Below are 25,130 nucleotides of genomic sequence, written 5' to 3'. Positions count from 1 at the left end.
AGGCTCTGTTAATTACAAAGTAGGCTAAATAAATTGTGTTAGCCATTTTTTGTGAATTGAGATTTAAAATATGTGGATATGGTGGGGTATCAATGAAATAACATCCAATCAATAGAAAAAAAACATTTTGTAATTTGAGCCCTATGTGTCAGTAATCTGTGTCTTCCCCCTGTTTTGTATTTCCCATTACTGAGATGCCATATATTGTATCCTCTGTTGCTGTTTAACATATTAACGAGATTCTGTGTTGCACAGTGCCTAGGGTAGATATGCTAATACTGTCTAAACTACCAATCAGAGCTTGCTATATTCTGGCAAGTTCCTGATTACACGATTGGTTGAGTTCATGTCCTGCTTGCAAAACCTGCTTTATATCAAGCCACATTTTTTTATTAGGAATAATTTGAGTACAATGACTAGATCATTCACAAAACTATAGAGTTTCTTCTGTTAGAACCACTATGGTCAATTATCTCCAGCGGTTTATGTTGCACGACCATACTTCTTTTACATTTTGAAGCAAACAGATGCCTCTAAATGTTGTTGTAGAATAGCCCAGTACATCTTGGAATTGATTTGTATTTTAGTAATTGCCCATAATTGCACCAGTAGGGGAGTACAGATAGAGCTTATGTCCTGGCCCTGGACCTGATAAGGGCAGCATGGGGGTCTGGGTTCAGGTTTAAAGCAGGATGATTCCCCATGTAGATGACTGATGAAGGGGTCCTGTGTGGCTTCTAAACATTGCTTCAGATGTTATGATGTGATTGCTGAATAAAGCTTTGGACTCTTTCTGGATATTTGTGGTATGCTGATGACATACTTTTGCTCCACCGTATAGATGAGGTTTGGGAGTTGCAGTCCTGTGTCCAGCCTACTAATGATGAGTGAGGATGAGCTAGATCAGGAGCACTAAGGGCTAATGAGAGTTGAGTTAGGAGGGACAGGGAAGGATCTGAAGAGGGATTCACACCACGGCATACCCCCCACTAAAGAATGTTGCTAATAATTTGATACTAGCTGCAAGAGCTGTGGGTGGGCCAGGTCCTGTCACATAGGCTGTATGGGGCCCCATGATTTCTAATGGCAGCCCTGTGCATGTCCATGGAAACCTGAGACCGCACAGTAGCTTCACACACTTATACTACCTCTTTGTTGTAAGAGCAGTGGTTTCACCTGTGGCAATCATCATGACTTTTACTGGGATGCAGGAGGTACCTGAAGATATTTGAGAACTGAATGGCGTATGCTTATACCACTCTCTATGGGAAACCAGGAACTGGGGAAAAGGTGATGTTTCTTTGTAAACTACCTAGGCTACCCAGTTCAACTTGTAAGCCAGCTCCAGTCTAACAATGGCTATAACACAAGGAACATGGACAGGTATAACTTATCAAAGAGGGGGATAAGAAAGCCAGTTCAATTTGCCAGCCAGCCAACAACTAAATTAACCGTTCTAACAATATGCGTTTATAAACAGGGGTTTTAGTTAGCACACATTTGCAAATACATATGTAAGCCACAGAGCCACATCACGGCACCCCGACATTCTGTGGTCCTAACTCTACGAAATGTGGAGTCCTCATAGTAGAGGCACATGTATTTAATGGATAGATCAAGGGCAGGTGATCCGAGGGAGCTTACGCCCCATTAAAGGTACAGGAGCAGAACGGACACCCAGCATATAGCACAATGGCAGCCAGTGTATTCAGTACACCCACAGACCTCCATTACATTGTGCGAAAGAAGTGGGTCACCTCCCTTGTCTATAACTGACTTTTACAGCAGTGAACATGGACGGGCATTAAATATAAACTACCAAGGCTACCCAGTTCAACTTGTAAGCCAGCCCCAGTCTAACAATGACTATAACACAAGGAACATGGATAGGTCTTTCTTAAGGTCCTGTGTTCCATCTTGCTTCATGGTCATGTGCTTTGACATCTGTGCAACAACAACATAATATACTTACTGTGTATGCCGTTTGATGGTGAACATCCTTTTGGTACTTCCTTGATTACACTCATAAAAGATATCACTGGGGGTAAAAGTACCTCTTTGTCCTAGCCAAGGAAGCCTAAGCCACAAAGTGGTAAGACTTTACCCCCCTCTGAAACCAAGAAGAGATTGTTTTGTAATTGTACCTACATCTAGAAGTGGTTCAGATTCTGTGTCACAAGTGGGGGGTGCCTGATATGGACCTCCTGACCTCTAGCTTTAACTGCAAAGTTTGTCTTCAGATGATGAAGCAGTGGAAGCTCAGATAACTTCATGGGATCAGTACAGCCTGTTGTATGCCTTGAAAATTCCTTCCTTTTCTGCGTTGCAGGGTCTAGTTGGAGGCTATTTTGGTGATCCTCATGCAGATGTTGTACTCTGACCTGATAAAACGTCTGGCCTATCTAGATCAACCAAATGTTCTGTATCAAGGACTGGTTTACTACCCTGTTTTAAGATCATTAGCTGTATTGACATAGCTGTTGAAGCTCAAGTCTTGAGAAACAGGAGATCTAACTGATTTGGACATTCTCACACTGTTGAGAGCTAGGAATTGTACATCTGTCAAGGTCTGCCATGACACCTGGAAGGCCCACTTCACCTGGTGTCAAAAAAGATTTCATCCTAGATAGGACTCCATTGGAAGAATCCTAACCTTTCTGCAATCAATTCTAATCAGCGTTTGACCCTGAGTACCATCAATGAGGAAAATCTCAACCCTTACAATCTTATTTTAAAGACCACTTACTTCCTATTGGTTAAGACTTTTGTACAGAGTATTTCTCATGTAGCTTCTCCATCTGTGACTTTGTGGGATTTGAATTTGGTTCTGTCAGTACTTAAAAGACCTGCTTTATATATTTAACCTTCTACTCTCCCCCATAAAGTTGTTTTAATTTTTACCAACTTCTGTACGATTAATGTGTTTAAATTGGCAGCCTTGTCCTGAAATGAATCCTGTCTGTTCTTATACAGGGATAAGGTGATATTGGGGCCTAGAGCCTTCTTCCTTCCTGAGGTAATTTTGGCATTTCTATATATGATCAAACAATAGTGCAGCGCTCCCGTCTTAATTAGTGTACTAAAAATATATGAATTCATGAAATATTACACCATACAATTGTGTAAAAAACAAAATTAATTATATAATCCACCTAAAATAAAAATAAATATATTAGTGACCAAAAACAATATATTCCCTCAACCTATAAACAATGTATCCCATCAACATGTGTCCAAAAGCAATATAGAAAAGTCCTCCTTTCATAAAATATTATTAAGATAAAATATGGATTTATCCCAACACATGGATGACTGCGGGATGAATATTGCTTTATTATGCGCTCACCTCCTTATAAGCCCAATATATAGGCTAAAATAGCTGTTTATCCCAAAAGGATAGATATATGTACTGTTGCTCCTAAATTCCTTTTTGGATGATTCCATGCTGTAATTTGCTAATTATTCACCTGGTGTCTCTCCACTGTGTAGTATCCTATGATAGTATGAGGATGGATGGATGGATTTTCTCCTTCTCACCTCCAGGGGTCTATTCCTCCTTGTATCCACTCCAAGACTCCACATATAGGCATATGTGTATCAAAGGGAAAATAGAGGAGACCTTCACTGTTCTTCTAGAAGCTGAATGGTTGCAATGGTGGATGGGAAGACAGAATCCTGTCTGTTATTATACAGGGATAAGGTGATATTGAGGCCTAGAGCCTTCTTCCTTCCTGAGGTAATTTTGGCATTTCACCTCTTCAGGACATTGTTCTTCCAACTCTGTCTCTAACACAATAAAAGGAAAGTTCCCTTCACTGTTTGGATGTAGTTTATGCTGTGCCACTGCTTCCATTAAAAATGACTGACCTTTTTTTGTCATTCCTGATGGTCCCCATAAAGGGTACCCAGCATTTTCTCCATTTCATGGTGGTTCAAACAGTTCACCAATCAGGCGTGTTGTCTTAAATACAACTTTTCACGCTTTCCTGTCAAGATGAGCTCTACTTGGTCTGTAAGTGCTTCTTGGGCTTTTATGCATCAGGTAACTGCTTACCAGATTTGCAAGGTTGCCACTGTCTTCTGTTCACAAGTTATCTAAGTTTTACCAGTTGGATGTTCAGGCCTCATCTGATGCCAGCTTTGGGCATAGTATGATCCTTCAGGAAGTTCTTTGGGATGCAGGCTGACCCCAGTTCTATTGTTTTTGTTATTTGGGCCCGTTCGTGTTTTCCTTACAATTGAACATCCCTCATATAGAATACTTTTGAAAGGTACAATTGTCCTTAATGAAAAAGAAAGAAAACAGGATTTTTGTACTTACTGTACTGTAAAAACTATTTCTTATAGTTTATTAAAGGACACACGTCCCACCACTCTGTGTTTGTGATCTCCTCCTAATGCTGCTTTTCTACAAAACATTTGTTAACTGATATGGCCTGAAACCTTACAACTGTGCTCAGAGAATACCTAATAATATGTATTCGGTGTATTGGTATTATGTCAGTTCCTGTAAATTTCCAATTTCACTGTTAAATTTAGAAAAGAGTTGACTGGTTGCAAGACATTAACATATATTCACTTTAAAGAGAGTTAATGTATTATTGACTTTGCATAACTCCTTACAGAAAAATATTGAGTTGAGCAGCTGTGTCTACATTGCTGGAATGCAGTGTTTGATAGAATCCTGCAAGCATTTTCCAATCAGTAAAAAATGGGCAATGCATTTAATCAGACTTCATGTCAAGAACTGTTATATAGCCTGAACTGTGCCGTCAATTTAATTAAAAAGAAAGCCAATGCTTTCACATTTGCCTACATTAGAATGTATTGTTTAATGATTTAGAATTACTTTTGAGAGATGTATCAGCCTTTAAATTATTTTTCCAGTGTTTCACATTTATGTATTGTCTTTCTCAGGAAGCCCAACACAGCTCAGCTTTAACATAAATAATATGCATTTATGGTAGCTACTGAGAAGACTATAGGATGAGGTTACTGTATGCCAGTGTGGGCAGTTCTCTGCAATAACATATCTGTTGAGACTGGTGGTTCTCGAATACACTGGCCCAATTAATCTGTGGTGCTGCCTAAAAAAAGTGCATGTTCTGTTAAGGACCCAAAAGTTGAAGGTATCTATGTATGCAAACAGGTATCTATTCACTATTTGGCATATCCCTGAGGACATGCGTGTGCACGAAACACGTCGGGTGGAGCCTATGTGCTGACGTCATGCTGCAGTTTCTGAGTCCCAGATCGTGGCCATCTTGCATTTCCCTTCAGGCTCCTGGTTGTGTTATCAGTGTCTTGGAGGAGTGAGAGACAGAGGTCCCCACTTTGTTGTATTACAGGCTATTGACCAGCTGGCCTTCTGGTGAGTGCATGGCAGGGGAGGATCTTGCGCAGGAGAAGGAGCACTTTTTGGATTAGCAGTATTTGGAATTATTTCACCATTATTCTTATTGGACTGTCACTGGAAGGACTTTTTGTTATGTTATTGCACGTGGCACTCAAATGAACACTACTTGTGTCATAATATTGATTTACAATATTTTATTTATCTATTTATTTGGGTAGTCACATATTTACATATATAGAGTATATATTTTATGCGCTGCACTGTTTTAATTCAATTTATTTATACGTTTGGGTGCTGTCACTCCCCTTTTTAGTGCAAGTAATTCCAATACTCTAGCGCTCGACATTTATTTTTTTATTTCAGGTATCTATTTAGTGTATACTGAATGCAGTTGTACTGTTGAGTGCCAAACATTTTATCTTAGGACTAGGCTGTATCCACAAAGGAATCTTGTCTTGGGAAAGATATGATGGCTGCCACTGCTGATCATTCCTTCTACAGATGTTAATTGCCTGGCTTTTATGCTAATGCATTGACTTCAAGGTTTTCTAAATCATCGACCAGCAATAAGCATAGAGATGACCAAACTATCAGTCTTGCAATTTGAGCAATTGCCAGGGAAGTTTTCTACCTGTAGATATCTGTAACCTGATGGTAACCTTTTCATATTTTCATACTCAAACAACCCATTTAAAAGTGAACCTGTGGCAAAACTATGCACAGTAAATATTTACATATTCCTAACAAGCAGTAAAAGCAATTTAACACAAGCCCATATCCATCTCTGTAGTCATAAGAATTGTGGAGAAATTTGTCTTCAAAGTTTACAACAGAAACTTTTGTATCCCAAGCTTTTTCTATCACACCAGAATCATGGCAATATGCAGGTTTCTAATGTAAACACACAGCAGGTGTTTCTAAGCTATTAGAAACTGACTAGGCCTGGGTTCACACTGATGTGGTTTCTGTGCGAATTCCGCATCGCAGCTCAATTGCACCCCGTTCATGCTAACAGCTGCGGTGTGCATGTTACGTTAACAACACCCCGAATTCGGTTCGCAAAAGGCGGTGTGATGTGCACAATCGGATCGAATGGATGTGAATAGCCATGCGATCCGAATGTATGGCTCAAATCGCACTCCACAGAATTCGCATGTGATTTGCACAGGAATGTGGTGTGGTTCCTGTGCAAATCACGTGCGATATGCCGCACTGCATATGTGTGATCCCAGGCTAAAACCTGACTTTAGAATTTTGGTTGTGATCTTTGAGAATATAATACATTGCATAACAAGTAGCTTGAGAGATCAGTTATGGCTTGTTTTAAAGATGTTTTGCTGCTTGTTGAAAATAATTTCTGTCTTCATACATAATAACCACAGGGGGTCACTTGCTTACTGCTGCCACCATTTAACATTTTGCAAAATACACTCATATGCATGGAATTTTAAAGTCAGTGCCGGATGTTACATGTATATAGTTTTACTGAGCAAAATGGTGCTGCAGCTGTGGCTCCCAGGCACCACAACAACAGGTTTATTTGACTCTACACTCTCCGGCCACTCTATTAGACACATTGGTTCAATTGCTTGGTAACATAAGTTGCTAATCAGCCAATCACATGGCAGCAACTCAATGCATTTAGGCATCTAGACGTGTTAAAGACAATTTACTGACGTTCAAACTGAGCATCAGAATGGGGAAGAAAGGGGATTTAAGTGACTTTGAATGTGCATGGTTGTTGGTGCCAGGCGGCTCGTTTGAATATTTCAAAAACTGGTGATCTAATGGAATGTTCACGCACAACCATCTCTAGAGTTTACAGAGAATGGTCAGGAAAAAGAGAAAATATCCAATGAGTGGCAGTTGTGTGGAGGAAAATGCCTTGTTGATGTCAGAGGTCAGAGGAGAATGGGCAGGCTGGTTTGAGATGATAAAAAGGCAATAGTAACTCATGTCAATATGGACCAAAGGTGTTTCCAACACCTTGTTGAATCTGTGCCATGAAGAATTAAGGCAGTTCTGAAGGCAAAAGGGGGTCCAACCTGGTACTAGTAAGGTGTATCTAATAAAGTGGCCAGTGAGTGTATATGGCCATATGTAAGAGTCCCATAAACATGCTGCCTTTGATCTAGAAGTAATAATGCTTATATTGACTTGCTGTTCTTCAGGTATAAACCCATTAAGGCTAGATGCTTTCGTTCTTCTTAAAATGTATTTTGAGGTAGTAATGAATTATGATCTTACTATTACAGCAGGGGTGTCCAACCTGCGGCCCAAGACAGCTATGAATGCGACCTAAAATCATAAACTTACTTAAAAATATAGATTTTGTGGAATTTTTTGTAAAAATGGATTTACACTTAGCGAACACATGTGGCCAAAGAAAAATCTAACAGTGTCTCTGTACTGGACTTTTATCAATTTTATCTTCCCAGGTATCCCACCTTTCACAATCACGCCTTATTCATGTCATTAGTTTTCATCAGCACCTTTATTTGTGAGCTATTGTGAACTATTTTCAAGAATAAAGCACATGAAGGGCACAATTAGAACCAAAATATCTGATGAGCACCTTGTTAATTAATTAAGTGTTCTTGCATGGCAAGACCACTTACTGTTATCTCACATATATATTCTTATTATTATAGCCAAATTTACCACCCTAACTCCTCCCACAGTTTTTTACATTACATAGAAAGTAATATACCGAAACGTGCGGATTGTTCCCGATTGGTGTGCTATTACTTTGTGGAACGTTTCGCCGAATGATTCATGAAATATTGGCATTTTGTGGTGAAATTGGTCCCATAGGAATGAATGGCGGAATGTTCAAAACTAGAGTGGGAGCTGACAAAAGCTAGAGTGTGAGCTGAAAAAGCAGGACATGATTTCTAAACTGCCATCACTCCCTCATTTGCAAGCCCACCTACACAAATCTTATATCAAAACATTCAGCTATCCCTGCTGCCACTAAAAATGTCAACAGCTAAGCCATAGTCCTGATAGTTTTCACAATATGACCATTTGTTTGCAACTCACGCCGCCCATTGACATTCATTGAAACTCCACTCTAGCCACCTCAAATTTGAAGGGCAATTTCTAAACTGCAACTGTGCCTTCATTTTTAATATTTCAGAGACATACTATGCATCAAAATGTAGGTATGGGTCTTGTGATTCTCACAATATAAAGCTCTTCGGTGTAGGATGTATAATTTTTTAAACTACAACCATCTGAAGATGGCAACCGCCAGTGAAGTGAGCAAGTTGGAGCAGTTTGTTTTTAACTGCCCTTCTCTGGCCTTGATGTAGAGTGAGTTGCATGAGTTTTTAACCCACTCCATAAAGTTACTCTGCCCAGTCCAACCTTTTCACAGTTACTCCAGCCACTCCAACCACACAACAGTTACTCAAGCCACTCCACCCAGTTACTCCGCCCACTCCAGTTGTAGACTACTGGTGGAGGCAAGAACACTTCACACAAGTTCCCCAGAAATTGTAGCTTTTCTAGTTGAATTGCTATTACATCCATCAAACCAGATATTGATGTGTTAGTTTATCAAAAACCATGTCAAATATTGCACTAGTTTTATGTTGCCCACTTTTTTTTTACTTTTATAATAAAATAATTACAGAAAAATGAAGTTTTATTACTGAGATAGGTACATTATCTATATGAGTGATCGTTAACTAGTGATCTGCCCGAATTTTACTGCTCATCAGCTATCCTTATTGTTAGTGTATTTTAAGACAATTCCTCTTCTTCCATTGTAACTCAGAAAGGTCAAAAGGTTGGACACTCCTGCCCATAGTATGCTGTCCCTGGGTTCTTTTATTTATGTACAATGTGAAAAAAGCGAAATCCACATTATTTTGTGTCTTAAATATATTTTCTCTTTCTTCTAGAATCGGGAGAATGTTTTTATTGAGTTTAACCATAAGGAGCTCTTGGAGTTTTATAACAAGGTGGGTATTGAGTACTTTTCTCTATGATATCATTGGCATTATATCAAGTTCTCCTAACACCGCTGTAAAGTTACACCATGTATTTCTAGGGGACATCCCCAGGCTTCCTTATCTACCTCAGTAAATACAATGGGGACCTTTTTAAGTCATTAAAGGTTTAGTTTATTGTATGTTCTCTAGAATATAGCAATCAGACAGCCCATGGTACACAGGATCACCAAAACATTCAAAGTAGAAAGGAACTGAATCTAAAGAACAGAGGTATACCACTCAGGCAAGCAATCCAGGTCAATCCACGACAGGTGCAGGCTCTGGCACACCAACACACACGATGTACTAGGAAGAAGGGTCAGCCACACACCGAAGGATAGATGAATATAGTGTGTATTTATTGATTCATAGGACACACAAAACACCAGGACATGAACTCAGGACTTGTTAATGCGTTTCACATGATCTCATGCTTAATCATAAACATAACTATGATTAAGCACGAGATCGTGTGAAACGCGTTAACAGGCCCTGTATTCATATCCTGGTGTTTTGTGTGTCCTATGAATCAATAAATACACACTATATTCATCTATCCTCTGGTGTGCGGCTGACCCTTCTTCCTATAGAAAGGAACTGAGCCAAGAACTCTAAAAAGAAAACTGCAACTGGAGTTGTTGAGAGACATAAAAAGTAGTGAATGGAAGCTTACTAATTCCACCTTTAGGCCTTATGCAGGCGGATGGCTGAATTTACTGATTTTTATATTCAGGATCTTGTTTACAGAAAGATCCTGAGTAAAATACTGTTTGCGATGACCTTGAGTAAAGATGAGAAAAGACACATAAAGATAAGTATGAGTACATAGGAGTAACATCCTCTCTAGCTTCCAGAGTGTTCTGTTTGCATATCTTGTCTCCTTTTTCCTTGCATGTTATTGCTCCCTGCTCTTGATAGAGATCCCTGGACTGATCCCCTGCTGGTCAGAGTAGAGAGAGCAGATGAGAGGTCCATGTCCACTTAGTTTATGCAGAGTGGACATGGACAGAGCCCACTCTACTCTTTAGGCAACCAGGAGTAAATCGACTCTGCTATCTGTTTATATCCGACTGCCCGCTGGTCCATAGGGGTGATTGGACTGTCTGATCAGGTCCACCTGAAAAACTGACAAGTGGACCTGATCAGCCTCACTGTGTGAAAGGGGCCTTCTGCATTAAAAATCCTGCCTGTTTGATATATTTTTTCACACTAAGGTCCTTTTCATACAGGATGGACTCTGCATAAACTGAGCGGTCAGGTCCCCTACTGATCAAAACAGAGTGGACACAGCCAGAGCCCACTCTTTTCTATGGCCAGGGGTAAAGGGGCTCTGCTGTCTGTTTATACTCAACTGCCCTCCAATGCGATCCACTTAGATGGAGGGGGACAAATCCCCTTCCATTATTTTTAGTGGACTGTAATGGATTAAAGGTAGGCAGGTATAAATTAACAAGTCCGTTTTTATATCCGCATGTCCATAGGGTTGAATAGAGGGCTCGATCAAATCTGCCTGAGTATTATGTTTTTGTTTTGTTTTGTTTTTTTATTGGGGGAGGCGCTTTGGTGAAATATCAGGGGTCTAAACAGACCCCTGATGTCTCACTTTTCAGAGAGAGGAATTGAGGACACAGATTTTTCAATTCCTTTCATTCACTGTCAGCTACACTAGACAATGAACTGTAACACAGCTTACTATGCTTCAGTTATGAATGGACACAGGAGTGATCGGTACAAACCACTCTGACTGTGCTCATTCAGGAAAGGAAGAGGCTGGTAAATATTCTCCATCCTGAACCCTATCCTCCTGTGTGCCCTGGTGGGAAGAGAGGAGGAAAGCCAGCAGTGCTATGGGGAGGGGGGGGGAGGGAGCGCACAGAACGAGAACATAGCTGCAAGGGGGAGTAGAAAGTGCATCGGAGTGCCAGGAAGGGGGGTGGATGCCACAATTATTGGAAGAAATCCCCCTGTGTTGCTTTCTGTTATAAATTATTTCTAATAAAATCAAATTTCTTCATAAATTTAGGCCAAAATTTATTCTGCTAGATGTCTTTGGTTAAAAAAATCCCAATAAGTGTATATTAACCACACAGAGGATTTACCCCCTTCCTGACCAGGCCATTTTTTGTGATACGGCGCTGCATTACTTTAACTGACAATTGCGCGGTCATGCAACACTGCACCCAAATTCAATTGAAATATGAAAATATGAAATATGAAAAATCAAATTTCTTCATAAATTTAGGCCAAAATTTATTCTGCTAGATGTCTTTGGTTAAAAAAATCCCAATAAGTGTATATTAACCACACAGAGGATTTACCCCCTTCCTGACCAGGCCATTTTTTGTGATACGGCGCTGCATTACTTTAACTGACAATTGCGCAGTCATGCAACACTGCACCCAAATTCAATTTACGTCCTTTTTTTGGTATTTGATCGCCTGTGCATTTTTTATTTTTTGCACTATAAACAAAAAAAACGACAATTTTGAGAAAAAAAAACTATATTTTTGTCTTTTTGCTACTAGTAATATGACGGCCAGACGAGCCTCTCGTCCCTCCGGTAGGGTGTCATATGACGTCCTTCACAGATCGCGCGTGCCCGCAGGGCCACGCTGTGGCGAGATCTGTCACCGGCTGTGTACCTTCGACACGGCCGATGACAGATCTCTGTACCGGCCCCGTTGCCAGTACCATGTGACCTGCTGTGACCAATCACAGCAGGCCACATGACAGTTGTATACAATGGATGGCTTCCTATCATGGCATCCATTGTATACAAGTGTATCTAGCTGTAAATGGTCACGGTGATCACATGCACAGGCTGGGCCAATCACAGCCCATCTGTGTCATGTGATTAACCGTGGCCATTCACAGCTAATAACAACAAAAAAACCTGAATGAATCGATTTTATACAGTTAAATGCTTGCTTACAGCAAAGAAATTTGTTGCTCTAAGCAATCAAATTTGTGTAAAAAAAAAAAACTGATCACTTTCCCAAAGTAGTACAGTGGTACTATGGTAACAGTGAACTACTTTGGGCATAGTGTAATATGAAAAAAAAATCTTAAAGAGAAAAAAAAATTATAAAAAATAAAGTAATTAAAAAAATAAATAAAAAATCAATTTTTTTTTCGTACTGTAAAACACTGGTGACAGTATGTAAAAAAAAATTGTGAAAATAATTTTTTTCATTTCTTAATTTTCCTAAAAATTATGACAAAAAAATTACAACTTCAAAAAACTCGCCATGCCTCTTATGAAATATGTCGGACTGTCTACTTTGAAAAAAGGGGTCATTTAGGGGATATCTGTACTGTGACATTTTACTGTGACAAGAAATTAGATTGGCTGTCAGTACTTCAGGATTGATAAATTTTCAGATATATCCAATAGTTTGTGAATGCTATAACGTTCCTACAAACTATATAATAAATACTGATTTGGGTTATTTTTGCCAAAAACATCTAGCAGAATACATCTCGGCCTAAATTTATGAAGAACAATTATTTATTTGGAAACTTTTATAACAGAAACAAAGAAAAACATGGGTTTTTTACAAAATTTTCTGTCTTTTTTTGTTAATTTAGCAAAAAATAAAAACCCCAGTGGTGATTAAATACCACCAAAATAAAGCTCTAGTTGTGTGAACAAAATAATAAAAATGTAGTTTGGGTACAGTGTTGTATGACCGCGCAATTGTTATTCAAAGTGTGAGAGCGCTGAAACCTGAAAATTGGCCTGGGCAGGAAGGGGGTAAAAGTGTATTGAAGTGGTTAAACATGTCCAGTATAAAAATTGAAAAAATCTAATTTCTTCATAAATTTGGCCAAAATGTATTCTGCTACATGTCTTTGCTAAAAAAAATCCCAATACCTGTAAATTAATTGATTTACGTGAAAGTTGTAGCATTTACAAATGGCGGTATAGATACTGGAATTTTTTTTTTTTGTACTAGTAATGGTGGCAATCAGCGACTTATAGCAGGACTGCTGCGGGCATTCTGACACTGGGGGGAACTGACTTGGTGTCATTGACATCCCCAGTGGCATCAATACAGTGATCAGTGCTAATAAAAAGCACTGACACTGTACTAATGGCACTGGGCAGGAAGGGGTTAACATCTGGGGCAATCAAAGGGTTAACTGTGTGCTGTGTCACTATGTTGGCTGTGTGTGTTCTTCACTGTAAGCGCACTGCTTTTTATGGCTCTGCAGAGCCATACAAAGCAGTGGGCAGGAACTGACAGGGGAGAGATCTGTGTTGTTTATACACAGGTCTCTCCCCCGTTGGAGATACTCAACGATCACCGGGTGCCAGCGAGTAATCACCGGGCAGGACCCGGTGATCGACAGCCAAGGCCACAAATGGCGGTGAGGGTAGGGTATATATACATGATTTTTCACACCTCTGCTGCCCTGTAGCAGTATTTCTGCTATAGAGCGGCGCAGAACCGGCTAATTGGTTTGTGTGAAAGGTATAGCTTATATAAACTATGATATATATATTTGAAAATAAATAAATCCTGATGTATTGATGGCCCAACTTATTTCTTGAGGCCTTTAAAATGCCAGGACAGTACAAATACCCTCCAAAGTAAACAGTCTGAGGTATTTAGTAAAAGACAATGGCAAGGTTTATGAAGTGGCAGTGATCTGGGATAGTGACTGGTGACAGTATGTTAAAAAAAAATTTCTTTCACAGAGTAGTTCAGTGTCATCATTGTGACACAGTATTACTCTGGGGAGGGGGTGTGAGAAGTTTTTTTTTCACACTTTGCTGTTACAGAGATGATTACTGATACATCAATATTTTGAACTGTCATGAATGGGTTACATTTATAACAGCTGTGATTACAATTGTGTGCTGTAATTGGCCCACAGCTATCACATGGTACAGGGTGCTGTGGTTGGCCCAGGTAATGTGATAGCTGTGGGCCAATCACAGCATCACTATAGGAATCACAGCTATTATGAATGAAATTAATTCATAACAGCTTTGTTGACATGATCATGTGATCACATAGTGATCACATGATCCCCTGGCGGCCGCAATCTGCTGGGTCCAGTGCACACAGTAGTTGTGGGAGCAGCATGCTACGCGCCCCTCAGCTGGATGACGTACATATATTTGATCAAGCTTGCCTGTGCCACCCGCTCACAATAAATGTACATTGGGCAGGTGGCAACTGGATAAAATAATAAACTTATTTTCCCCATTTTAGCCTTCCCCATCAGCATATACGCACCATCTTTTCCCTCCTTCACCACTCCAGCTGCCAGGAGCAAAGGAAGTCCTGCATAAACTACGAGTCACTGGAGTTGTAGCTTACAGAGAGCTATGGACTGCCTGTGTGGCTTTGCTATTTGGCCCAATACTGTCATTTGCTCCTCTATACCCAGAGGCACTAGGTATTTCCTTCAGTTGACAGAGCTGAATAAAACAATTGGGAAATAAGGGAAAGATGTGTGCTTTTTGGGGAGGGGTGGGAGATTAAAGCAAACCTGTTGCATTGGCCTGAACAGACAAAACATAGGTTTGCTTTCAAGTGCATATATGCCAAGACTATGCACATAAAATATTTCCATTTTTCTGAACAAGCGGTTAAAGCACTTTAAAATAGACCATTACTGACCTTTTTAGCTATAGAAATTATGGAAATATTAAAGTATAACTAAAGGCCAAACCTTTTTTAAATTATTTTTTTATTTGGATGCGTCAGCAATTAGTTTATGCAAACTTATACATTTACTGTGTGGTGAACTTAAACATACCAAGTAACAAAAAATATAGACAAAAAGTAACTGTGCATGCTCTTATGTCTTACCCAGTGCATGGTATCAAATACTAAAAATGACCCATGCTTCTAAGCACATAAAAGATTTCGGAGTAATTTCAAAAATCAAAGAAAATAATACACCTTCAAAAGTAATGTTTTTTTCTGGGTAACGGTCAAAAATAACAGCCAACAAAATAAATGCTACTCTATTCAATAACATCCAGCATGTATTGCTTTAAATCGGTCTGTTGTTGTCCATGAAAATGATGTTCGTAGATTGTGCGTTTAATTTCCATCTTTAGAAAGAGCTTTAATTTACCTAGCTGTGCACAGAAGATTAAGCACAATCAAAGCTGAATTTTTTTTTCCCCCACTGCAGCTCAGCCTCTACTATAGTGCCAAATGAGAAATCGTAATTTTCCATTATAAAAAACAGGTGTTCAGTTCTCTGAAAGCTTGAATATTCATTAACGCTTTTAAATGAAATGGCTTTTTTATGAAATAGATATTTTGAGATTCTGCTACTTTTTAATAACTTTTTACGTAAGTAAATTTAATATGGGTAGCTTCAATACTGTTATGATTTTTGTGTGTGTAAATAATCCTTCATGAAATCTCTTTTTCTCCTTCTTTAATAGCTTGAGACTATCCAAGCACAGCTGGATTCCCTTACGTGATGTCTTAAAGACGGGTTCTTCCACTGCACTCCTGCCACCTCATTATTTTGTATAGAAGATAGATTGCCAAGCTGTGTTTGTTAAAGGAATCAATGGGCTGCTTCCTGTAAAATTATATGGCTTATCTCCTCTTAGACTAGCAACATTAGCCGAGGGAGATCATTGTGAAGGATGCCGAGAGTCTAATTGACTTTCTTGTTGGATCCTGTGAATACAAGCTATATTATGAATTCTCTTAATAAAACAGAAGACAGTAATGATCTTTCCATTCTCCAAGTAAAATATAGCATGACTAATAAAGAAGTTTATGTATATCCTATCTACAGCTTACAAATGGAATAATTTGGGACCAAATGTGTTTTATAACATTTCATTTTTCCTTCACCTTTTTGGAAAATGTGGTATTGTATGAAAGGACAAGAACATAATACTGTATGTGAATAGTATTCACTATCCAAATGTTTCTATTAGACTTAGTCAAGATGTGGTATATCCTTTCCCAACTGAGAAAATGTAGTGTTTTCTGGTAGTCTTGTTTTCAACCTTCGGTATTCTATAGTTGGCAATGATGTTTTGGAAACAAAGTGTCTGAGACAAACTTTGTCTCAACTGTAGTGCAGCCAGTCATCGTTTAATTTTTCATTTTCTAAAGTAAGTGTGGAAAAATGAAAACACCAGTTGATATATAACTTGTCTCAGATTTTGTTTTGGTCACCACAATGGGGAAGGTCTACTAAAACTGGAGCACTCAGAATCTGGTACAGCTGTGCATGGTAGCCAATCCGCTTCTAACTTAGCTTGTTTAATTAAGGTTTGGTAATAAAATATGGAAGCTGATTGGTTTCTATGCAGAGCTACACCAGATTTTGTACTCTTCACTTTTAGTAAATAACCCCCATTGCATCTATATAATAACTTAATTGTCAACATGGAACTGAACTTGAAAAGCAGAGAACTGATATATTATAGAGAAACTAAGCAGTACACTGAAAAATGTACAGTTTGTCTTAACTTGCTCATGAAAAATAGCAATTAATTTCCTTGTATGTGAGTGTGCCTAAGCATTTTGGTTCTGTATACTTATCTGCATATCTTCAGAATGCCATTATTAAACTTGACTTGACTTGAGTTGGTATTTAGTGATGTCACTACTATGCTGCTCATGGTTCTCCTTGCTGGAGAGGAAGTTGTACCTGAGGACCTGTAATGTAATGAGAGCTCTCCATTCATTGTGTAGATATGTGCTTTTCAGACCTCTCCTGCTGCTTCTTGATCAATGCACCACTAATTGTCACATCACCAGTCATCAGGAAGCAAACTCCACTTCTCTGCAAAGATAAACACCTCCACACAGATACAATGGGGAGCAAGGCATAGTAAGTGACTAATGATCAAATGTAGGGGGCCAAAAAGCAATGCTGGGGACTAGTCTTTTGTCCTCAGCTTGTCTTTTTTTTGGCAAAGCTTTCACAGCACAGGCCCTCTTTAATATTAGATCTTTATAGATTTGAGTAGACAACAAGGTTGTCATTAAAATGAACACTTTTACATGGGTTAGTATTGCTGATCGTCTTTTGAAATTGCCATTTTTTTTAATGCTAACTCTCAGGGTACTTTCTGAGATGAATCCGTAAACAAGCATGCAATTTAGACCTCCTCCAAAGTAGTAGGTCAACATAATAGCCAGGCAACTAGCATCTTCTAAAGGATAGGTCCACAATGTCAAATTCCATGCTTCTTTCATGACCTTTTGAGACTACCGATACTACCTTAAACTGAACTTTGAAATCCTGAAAAGTGTTAAAATTCAGTCTGTCAGGGCCTGCGTCCACAAGCATTTCTTCACTTTAGATTTAAGTTTTGCATTCCTATACCACTCTATGGAATGAAGCAGTTAAATTGCAGATCAGAAAAAGGTCAGCTGAAAGTCAAATACACCTGTCTATTACTTCTGAATGATCTCAGAAGCATCTCAAATTGATGCCATTGACATAAGACCATAAAGCCCATTGACACAAGCCCTTACACTGACAGCTTATTTCACATAGTCACCAGGACAGGACATGCTGACAATGCTTAAACACTTTCAGAGGTTCTAACCCTTCTTTGAACTATACAAAACTAAGAAAACCCTTTTTTACTCTAGCTCTTCTTTAATCATTTTCTAGTCATGGACCTTTCTTAATCATTCTCTAATCCTGGACTACTAGGGTATTTGTAATTGTGTGACTTGCATAAACACCCTGTTTTTCTTTTTGACAAAAGTGGTAATATCAATGGATTTACTGTACTTTACATGTTGCTGCTTTGTTAATGGGAACATTTATATCACATTTCCAATGATTTCCCCCCAAGGCTTATTTTGTGAAATAAAATGACAGTGGAATACCAAGCTTTGTGTAAATTCTTTCCTTTGTAGATATCTGAATTACAGAAACAGTGCAAGGACAGGCACGTCAGAAGCCATTAGGGCATGAGAGTTTACTGAGGAAGGCTGTGGGCTTCTGGCTCTTGGAACACAAACGGCAAAAGCCTACTCAGCTGATTGGAAGGATACAATGACCAAATATTATGTAGACAATACAAATATTGAACTGCAGAGCTGGCATCACAGAAAGGCGATAGGAGACAATGCATTGCCAAAATGAATTATGTGCCCCTACATATTATACTTACAGGGTTTGCTATTTTTTTTCCTTATTGTAAGGGTGCCCCTAAATAAAGTAGATATAAACATTAACTAGATTGTTTGATAAAGCACTTTGTATAATATGCAACTCCCATGTATTATCATGGTTAACCCCTTTATGTCAGCAGGAGCTGGCACTTTGAATGGGCTGTGACACCAGGGGCTGGTAGGAAGGGCTCCGGGTAACCTGGTAATGTAATTGGCTGTGTAGTGCCGATGTAATTGGGAGCCTGTTCTACCATCTACCTGATTATTAGTAGCTGACCGTTGCCCACTTAGTTCTGAGGACATCAGTGGAGTGTTCCCCAAAACAAGGGTGTTAAGGCAATGCCACAATATAGATTTCATAAAGGGTTAAAATATTGTTTTCACCCTTTTTCATTTTTGTTGCAAAGCATCTTAGTGCAGTTGATCTCCTCCTGATGGTTTCAGACACTTCACTTGCACTTGCCCCAACATTGGCTGAACCTCATTGCTCTAGACCAGCACCATAACTGTGCTCCATGCATGTGCCATGTTTGTCAGCTTGTCCGCTTTTCATCTGAATCACAGGTGCATGTGACTTGGTAGCAAAGCAGTAGCATTTGGGTAGCAACTATCCCACAAGGACCTTCATGACAGGATCACCAAGTGGAAATTTAATAACAGCTGCAGATTTGAAAAGTTGAAATTAACTTTTGAAAGTTTGAAATTACATTAAAATATATGCAAACTCTAAAGAATGCATTGCTCCACCATAGGTAAATATACCCACTCATCGTAGCACAGAAATAAAGAAGAAAATGTAGTCGTGCTGTTATCTCTGTTTATTATTCAACCTGCTTTAAGGCAGACCACCTGAGCTTCCCTGATGACTTTCATTAACTAAGAATTGTTTTTGTAGAGTGAGAACTGTTGATAGGAAAATAGTTATTTTATTTATTAAGGAAATTAAAACAATTATGGAAAATGTCCTTCCTCACACTATTCCCCCTTTATGTTAGAAGAAAATAACTATTCATTAATGAAATGCATTCTACTGCTTATCAAAATATTTTAAGATAAATATACAGTAAGGAATATGTAAGTTTGAAAAAAGACAAAGGTCCATCCAGTTGAACATGTGTGTGTGTGTGTGTGATTTTTCCTGAGCAAGACATCTAAAAGTTTTTTGAGGATGTCAAAGCTCTCCGGTAGTACCACTTCCTGGGGGGAGGGAGTTCCATATTTTACTGCTCTAACTGTAAAGGACCCTTTCCTCCATCTATGGTTAAACCTTTTTTCTTCAAACCCAAATCATGGCTACATGCCCTCTTCAGGGACTTTAAACTGTTTATTACTGCTTATGGCAAAAATTTAATGGAACAGGGCAATGTTGCAACTGCAGGCAGTGTGTGCCTCATAAATCCTTTAGTTCTATACATGCCTCTAAGCCCACCTCCCCTCCCCTTCCCTTCTTCATCCCACTGTCTGTCTTTCTCTGACACCAGCGATGCAGCTCTTTTTTTTCTCCACTGATGCAGCACCATTTTTCATCTTAGCAACACTGCTGACATGGGGATATTTTATTCCTTCCAGTGACACCATCGCCACTGGGGCATTTTTTCATTTGAGTGACACCACCAATGCAGGGACATTTACTTTCTTTACCACTATTAGCCCCTTATTTGTCCACTGATTATTAAACTCTTCAGTGTGCTGCAGTATACCACATTTTTTTCTATTCTATAAATCTATACTATATCTATACTGATATAGATTGGGTAATGTGTTAAGAACGTAAGGATGCCCCATCGTTTGATGTAAATGAAAATTATCAACCTACAGAGGACTGAATTCAAAGACACGCCGAAAATCAAAGTAAAAAATGATGCAGCAGGCTAGTCCATTTTGCTAAAATTTCAATGCAGCAACTTCATCCCGACACCTAATGGCAGTCAGGGTGCCATTGTCTAGCCTGTAGAGGTCTGTGTGTCCCTCCATGGATAAGCCTCCCCAGACCATCACTGACCCACCATCAAAAACGGTCATGGTGAACGGTGTTACAGGCAGAATAACGTTCTCCATATCTTCTTCAGACCCTTTCACGTCTGTCACATGTGCTCAGAGTGAACCTGCTCTCATCTGAGAATAGCACAGGGTGCCAGTAGTGGACCTGCCAATTCTGGTTGTAGTTGGAAAGATACTGAAGAGTTTAATAAAAGACCACATAGATGAGTTCTTGCTGGAAAAAATATTTTGAGCAACAGACAGCATGGATTCATGAAAGACAGAAGTTATCAAACAAATCTGATTTCTTTTTATGAGGAGGTAAGCAAAACCTTGGACAGAGGGGTGGCGGTGGACATGGTATACTTGGATCTTGCAAAAGCGTTTGACACACGGCTAATGTGTAAGGTAAAGTCTACAGGCTTGGAAAAATCTGTATGTAAATGGATAGAAAACTGGCTAAAAGATCGTATTCAGAGAGTAGTGGGTAATGATTCATACTCTGAATGGTCTAGGGTTGTCAGTGGTGTACCCCAAGGTTCAGTGTTGGGACCCTTACTTTTTAATATATTTATAAACAATATAGGGTCAGGGATTATAAATACCATTTCAGTCTTTGCAGATGACACCAAGCTGTGCAGTGGAATAACGTCCTTACAGGATGTCTTCAATTTACAAACTGACCTCAATGCACTCTGCGCAACTATGTGGCAAATGAGGTTTAGCCCTGGTTCACACTGATGTGGTGCAGAATTTGCAGTGTTTTCTGTGCAAATTCTGCACCGCATCAGAATCGCACCCCGTTCATGCAAACTGCCCCAGGTGTGTATGTTAACAACACCCCGAAACCGTGAAAGCGGTCTGCAAAACACAGTGCGATGTGCAGAATCGGATCATATAGGTGTGAATACCCATGCAATCTGATTCTAGTGCAGACCAAAAAAAGGGTCCTGCGCGTTTTTGGTGTGGGTTCTGTGTGATTAGAGCCATTAGGCTCCAATTTCACCGCACACAAATCGCATGTAATTTGCACAGGAATGTGGTGCGGTTCCTGTGCGAATCACATGCCATATACCGCACCGCATATATGTGAACCAAGGCTGAATGTTGATAAATGTAAGGTTCTGCACTTGGGGACTAAGAATATGCATGCATCATACATACTAGGGGGAGTACAACTGGGGGAATCAATGGTGGAGAAGGATCTGGGGGTTCTGGTAGATCACAAGCTTAATAATGGCATGCAATGCCAAGCTGCGGTTTCTAAAGCGAGCAAAATCCTCTCTTGTGTTAAAAGAGGTATAGACTCCAGAGAGAGAGATATCATATTACCCCTGTACAAATCATTAGTAACACCTCATCTGGAGTATGCAGTTCAGTTTTGGGCAACAATTCACAAAAAGAACATTGGGGAACTGGAGAAAGTACAGAGAAGGGCAACCAAACTGATAAGAGGCATGGAGGAGCTCAGCTATGAGGAAAGATTAGAGAAACTGAATTTATTCCCTCTTGAGAAGAGCAGATTAAGGGGGGATATGATCAACATGTATAAATACATCAGTGGTTCATATAGTGACCTCGGTGTAGAGCTATTCACCCTGAGGTCATCACAGAGGACAAGGGAGCACTCTTTATGTCTGGAGGAAAAGAAATTTAATCTCCAAACACGGAAAGGTTTCTTCACAGTGAGAGCTGTGAAAATGTGGAATAGACTCCCTCAAGAGTTGGTTCTGGCCAGCTCTGTGGATTGCTTTAAAAAAGGCCTGGATTCTTTCTTGGATGCACAGAATATAACTGGATACTAACATTTATAGGTAAAGTTGATCCAGGGAATATCTGATTGCCTCTTGGAGGATCAGGAAGGACTCTTTTTTTCCCTGCAGGAGCAAATTGGATCCTGCTTTGCTGGGTGTTTTTTTTTCCTTCCTCAGGATAAATTATGGGTATACTGTAGGATTATAACTTTTTTTTTTTTAATGGTTGAACTGGATGGACTTTTGTCTTTTTTCAGCCAGACTAACTATGTAATGGCAAATGCCAATTGAACTCTATGATGCCGGGCAGTGAGCACAGGGCCCACTAGAGGATGTCTGTATGAAGATAATAAATTTGTAAGTTACACAGAGCGGTCCCACTGCGCCAAATCATGTACATGTACGTGAACCGGCTCTTCTGGGCAGGGGCTGGCACATGCCCACTGTCCTGGTTCTGCTGCCATTCGCTCCAGCACATGCCAATCAGCAGGTGGAAAGATTTGTCTCTGCATGGAATGCAGATTTACTTAAAAAAGTTAAATAAAAGAATGAAGTGGACACTTTGGTGTGAATTTACTAAAGGCAAATAGATTGTGGACTTTGCAAGTAGGGTTGCACTTATTTTCTCCAGAGATTTTTAAATGTGGTAATTCGTCACTTTGTAAGTAATACCTATTCAGGTGCAAGGAAACTAAAAAACAGCATTTTTGCTTGCAGATGATGATCTTTACCACGTTTACTAAGCTCTGAGTGCAACTGTATTTGCAAAGTGCACAGTCTATTTGCCTTTAATAAATCATCTCCTATGTATTTCATATGAATGAACACTTTTTGATCACTGGGATTAGGAGTGTTTTTGGTCGTCAGCACAGGACACAATTGAAGTAGATTTATTTTGGCTGATGTTGTGCTTGTTTATGATCACATAAGAATTTATTGTTTGAAGACAGTTTGTGCATAATAGATGGGTTATCGGTTTAGCACTGTACTATATGAGGTTGTTTGCCTTCTTTTTTTATTTTGTGTGTGCTGTTAAGTATAGCAGCTATTTTATTTAATTATGTATGTTGTAAATCGTTGCATAAACTGTTGGCGCTATATAAATCCTTTCTAACAATAATAATAATTATTACATGACTTTGGATATTAGGTAGTTAATCGATTTTTAGCAGGGTTTGATTTTCTTAATATTAACATCTTTAGCGCGGAGTGCGTATATTAATATTACATTGTAATGATATCCCCTTTTAAGCACTTCTTCTCCAGAGTAAATAACTGCAATCTATGTAATCGATCCTCATAGCTGAGGTCCTCCACCCCCTACTAATTGCATTGCCCTTCACTGAACTCTAACTTAACAGCATCTTTCCTCAAGATTGGTGACCAAAACTGAGCCACATATTCAAGAGGAGGCTGAACCAATGTTTTGTAAACAGGTAGAATTATTCATTTATTTCTTGAATGTGTGTTTTTAACCACTTCAGTACCGGACACTTTCACCCCCTTCCCGCCCAGGCCGATTTTCAGCTTTTAGAGCTGTCGCACTTTGATAATTGCACAGTCATGCAACACTGTATCCAAATGAAACGATAATCATTTTTTTGACACAGATATAGCTTTTTTGGTGGTATTTAATCACCAATCACCACTGGGTTTTTTTTTATTGTTTTGCTATATTAACAAAAAAATCCAGAAACTTTCTGGAAAAAAAAAGTTTCTTTGTTTCTGTTACACATTTTTGCAAATAATCTTTCTTCATAAATTTAGGCCAAAATGTATTCTGCTACATGTATCTAGTAAACATACCCAAATCAGTGTATATTATTTATTCTGTGTGAAAGTTATAAAGTCTACAAACTATGGTATATATACTGTATTTGAAAATTGATTAACCCTGATACAGTATGCTGATGACCTAACTCATTTCTTGACACCTTAAAATGCCAGTACAGATACCCCCCCCCCTTCCCCAAATGACCCCTTTTTGGAAAGTAGACAGTCCAATGTATTTAGTAAGAGGCATGGTGAGTTTTTTTGTTGTAATTAGTGTTGTAATTTTTTTGTCACACTTTTTTGGAAAATTAGGAAGTTAAACAACATTTGGGATTTTTTCAAATTTTATTTTAACAGTGCAGTACAGCGTCATCATATGTCTGGTGTGGTGGTGATCAGGGGTACTGACTCGTGACAGTAAGTGATTGCTGTGATTGGTCACAGTGATCACATGGTAATGGGGACATCCACCCAGAATAAATAGCGCCCCCACCTGGCCATCTGTTTACTATAGGTTGGGTGGAAGGTGGCTAAAGTGTTTTGCTAGCTTTCTTCGCTATGGCTTGGCATTGTAAGTTATTGCTAAGTCCTTGATCTACAAGCCTCCCAGATCCTTTCCCATCACTGGTTCTCCCAGGGGAGCTCCTCCTAGCATGTAATGTGCATGTGTATTTTTGGCACTTACGTGCATAACTTTACATTTCTCAATACTGAATCTCATCTGCCATGTATCTGCCCAACCCCATATTTTCAAGGTCAGATTATGTACATATAATACAAATACACAAATGTATGTAATATATAAAACAACCCCCTCCACCTCCGCTCTATTACTTAAATTTGCAAAGGCTTAGCACTTGCTTTATGTGTATCAATAAAATATTTAGCTAAATTTGTTCTTTTATTAGGAGGGGCGTTCAAGTTAAACCGGGACTTTTAATTTCGCAGGTATAAAAAGGTATGCTAGCGTGTTGGTTCTACACGAAGTAGTAAAATATTTAGCTAAATTTGTTCGTTTATTAGGATGGGCGTTCAAGATAAACCGGAACTTTTAATTTCGCAGGTATAAAAAGGTATGCTAGCGTGTTGGTTCTACATGAAGTAGTAAGCGGCAAGTATGTCCTATTACTGATAGGAG

General features: G+C 39.2%; 1 protein-coding gene across 1 annotated transcript in view; it reads left to right on the top strand.

Moving 5' to 3' along the window:
- Positions 1-18,200, top strand: part of COMMD10 (COMM domain containing 10) — a 516,815-nt gene extending 498,615 nt beyond the window's left edge. Inside the window, exons 6-7 of the mRNA XM_089684828.1 lie at positions 9,265-9,324; positions 15,770-18,200. Of these exons, the coding sequence (XP_089540954.1) occupies positions 9,265-9,324; positions 15,770-15,808 (99 nt within the window). The 3' untranslated portion in view covers positions 15,809-18,200. The remainder of the gene's footprint in view (positions 1-9,264; positions 9,325-15,769) is intronic.
- The last annotated feature ends 6,930 nt before the right edge of the window (positions 18,201-25,130 follow it).

Source organism: Staurois parvus, unplaced genomic scaffold (genome assembly GCF_062004578.1).
Source record: "Staurois parvus isolate SC_StPar_1 unplaced genomic scaffold, SC_StPar_1.0 ptg000358l, whole genome shotgun sequence".
In the NCBI taxonomy this organism is placed as follows: domain Eukaryota; kingdom Metazoa; phylum Chordata; class Amphibia; order Anura; family Ranidae; genus Staurois; species Staurois parvus.
The sequence above is the reverse complement of the archived record's forward strand: the minus strand, read 5'-3'. Positions and strand labels throughout refer to the sequence as shown.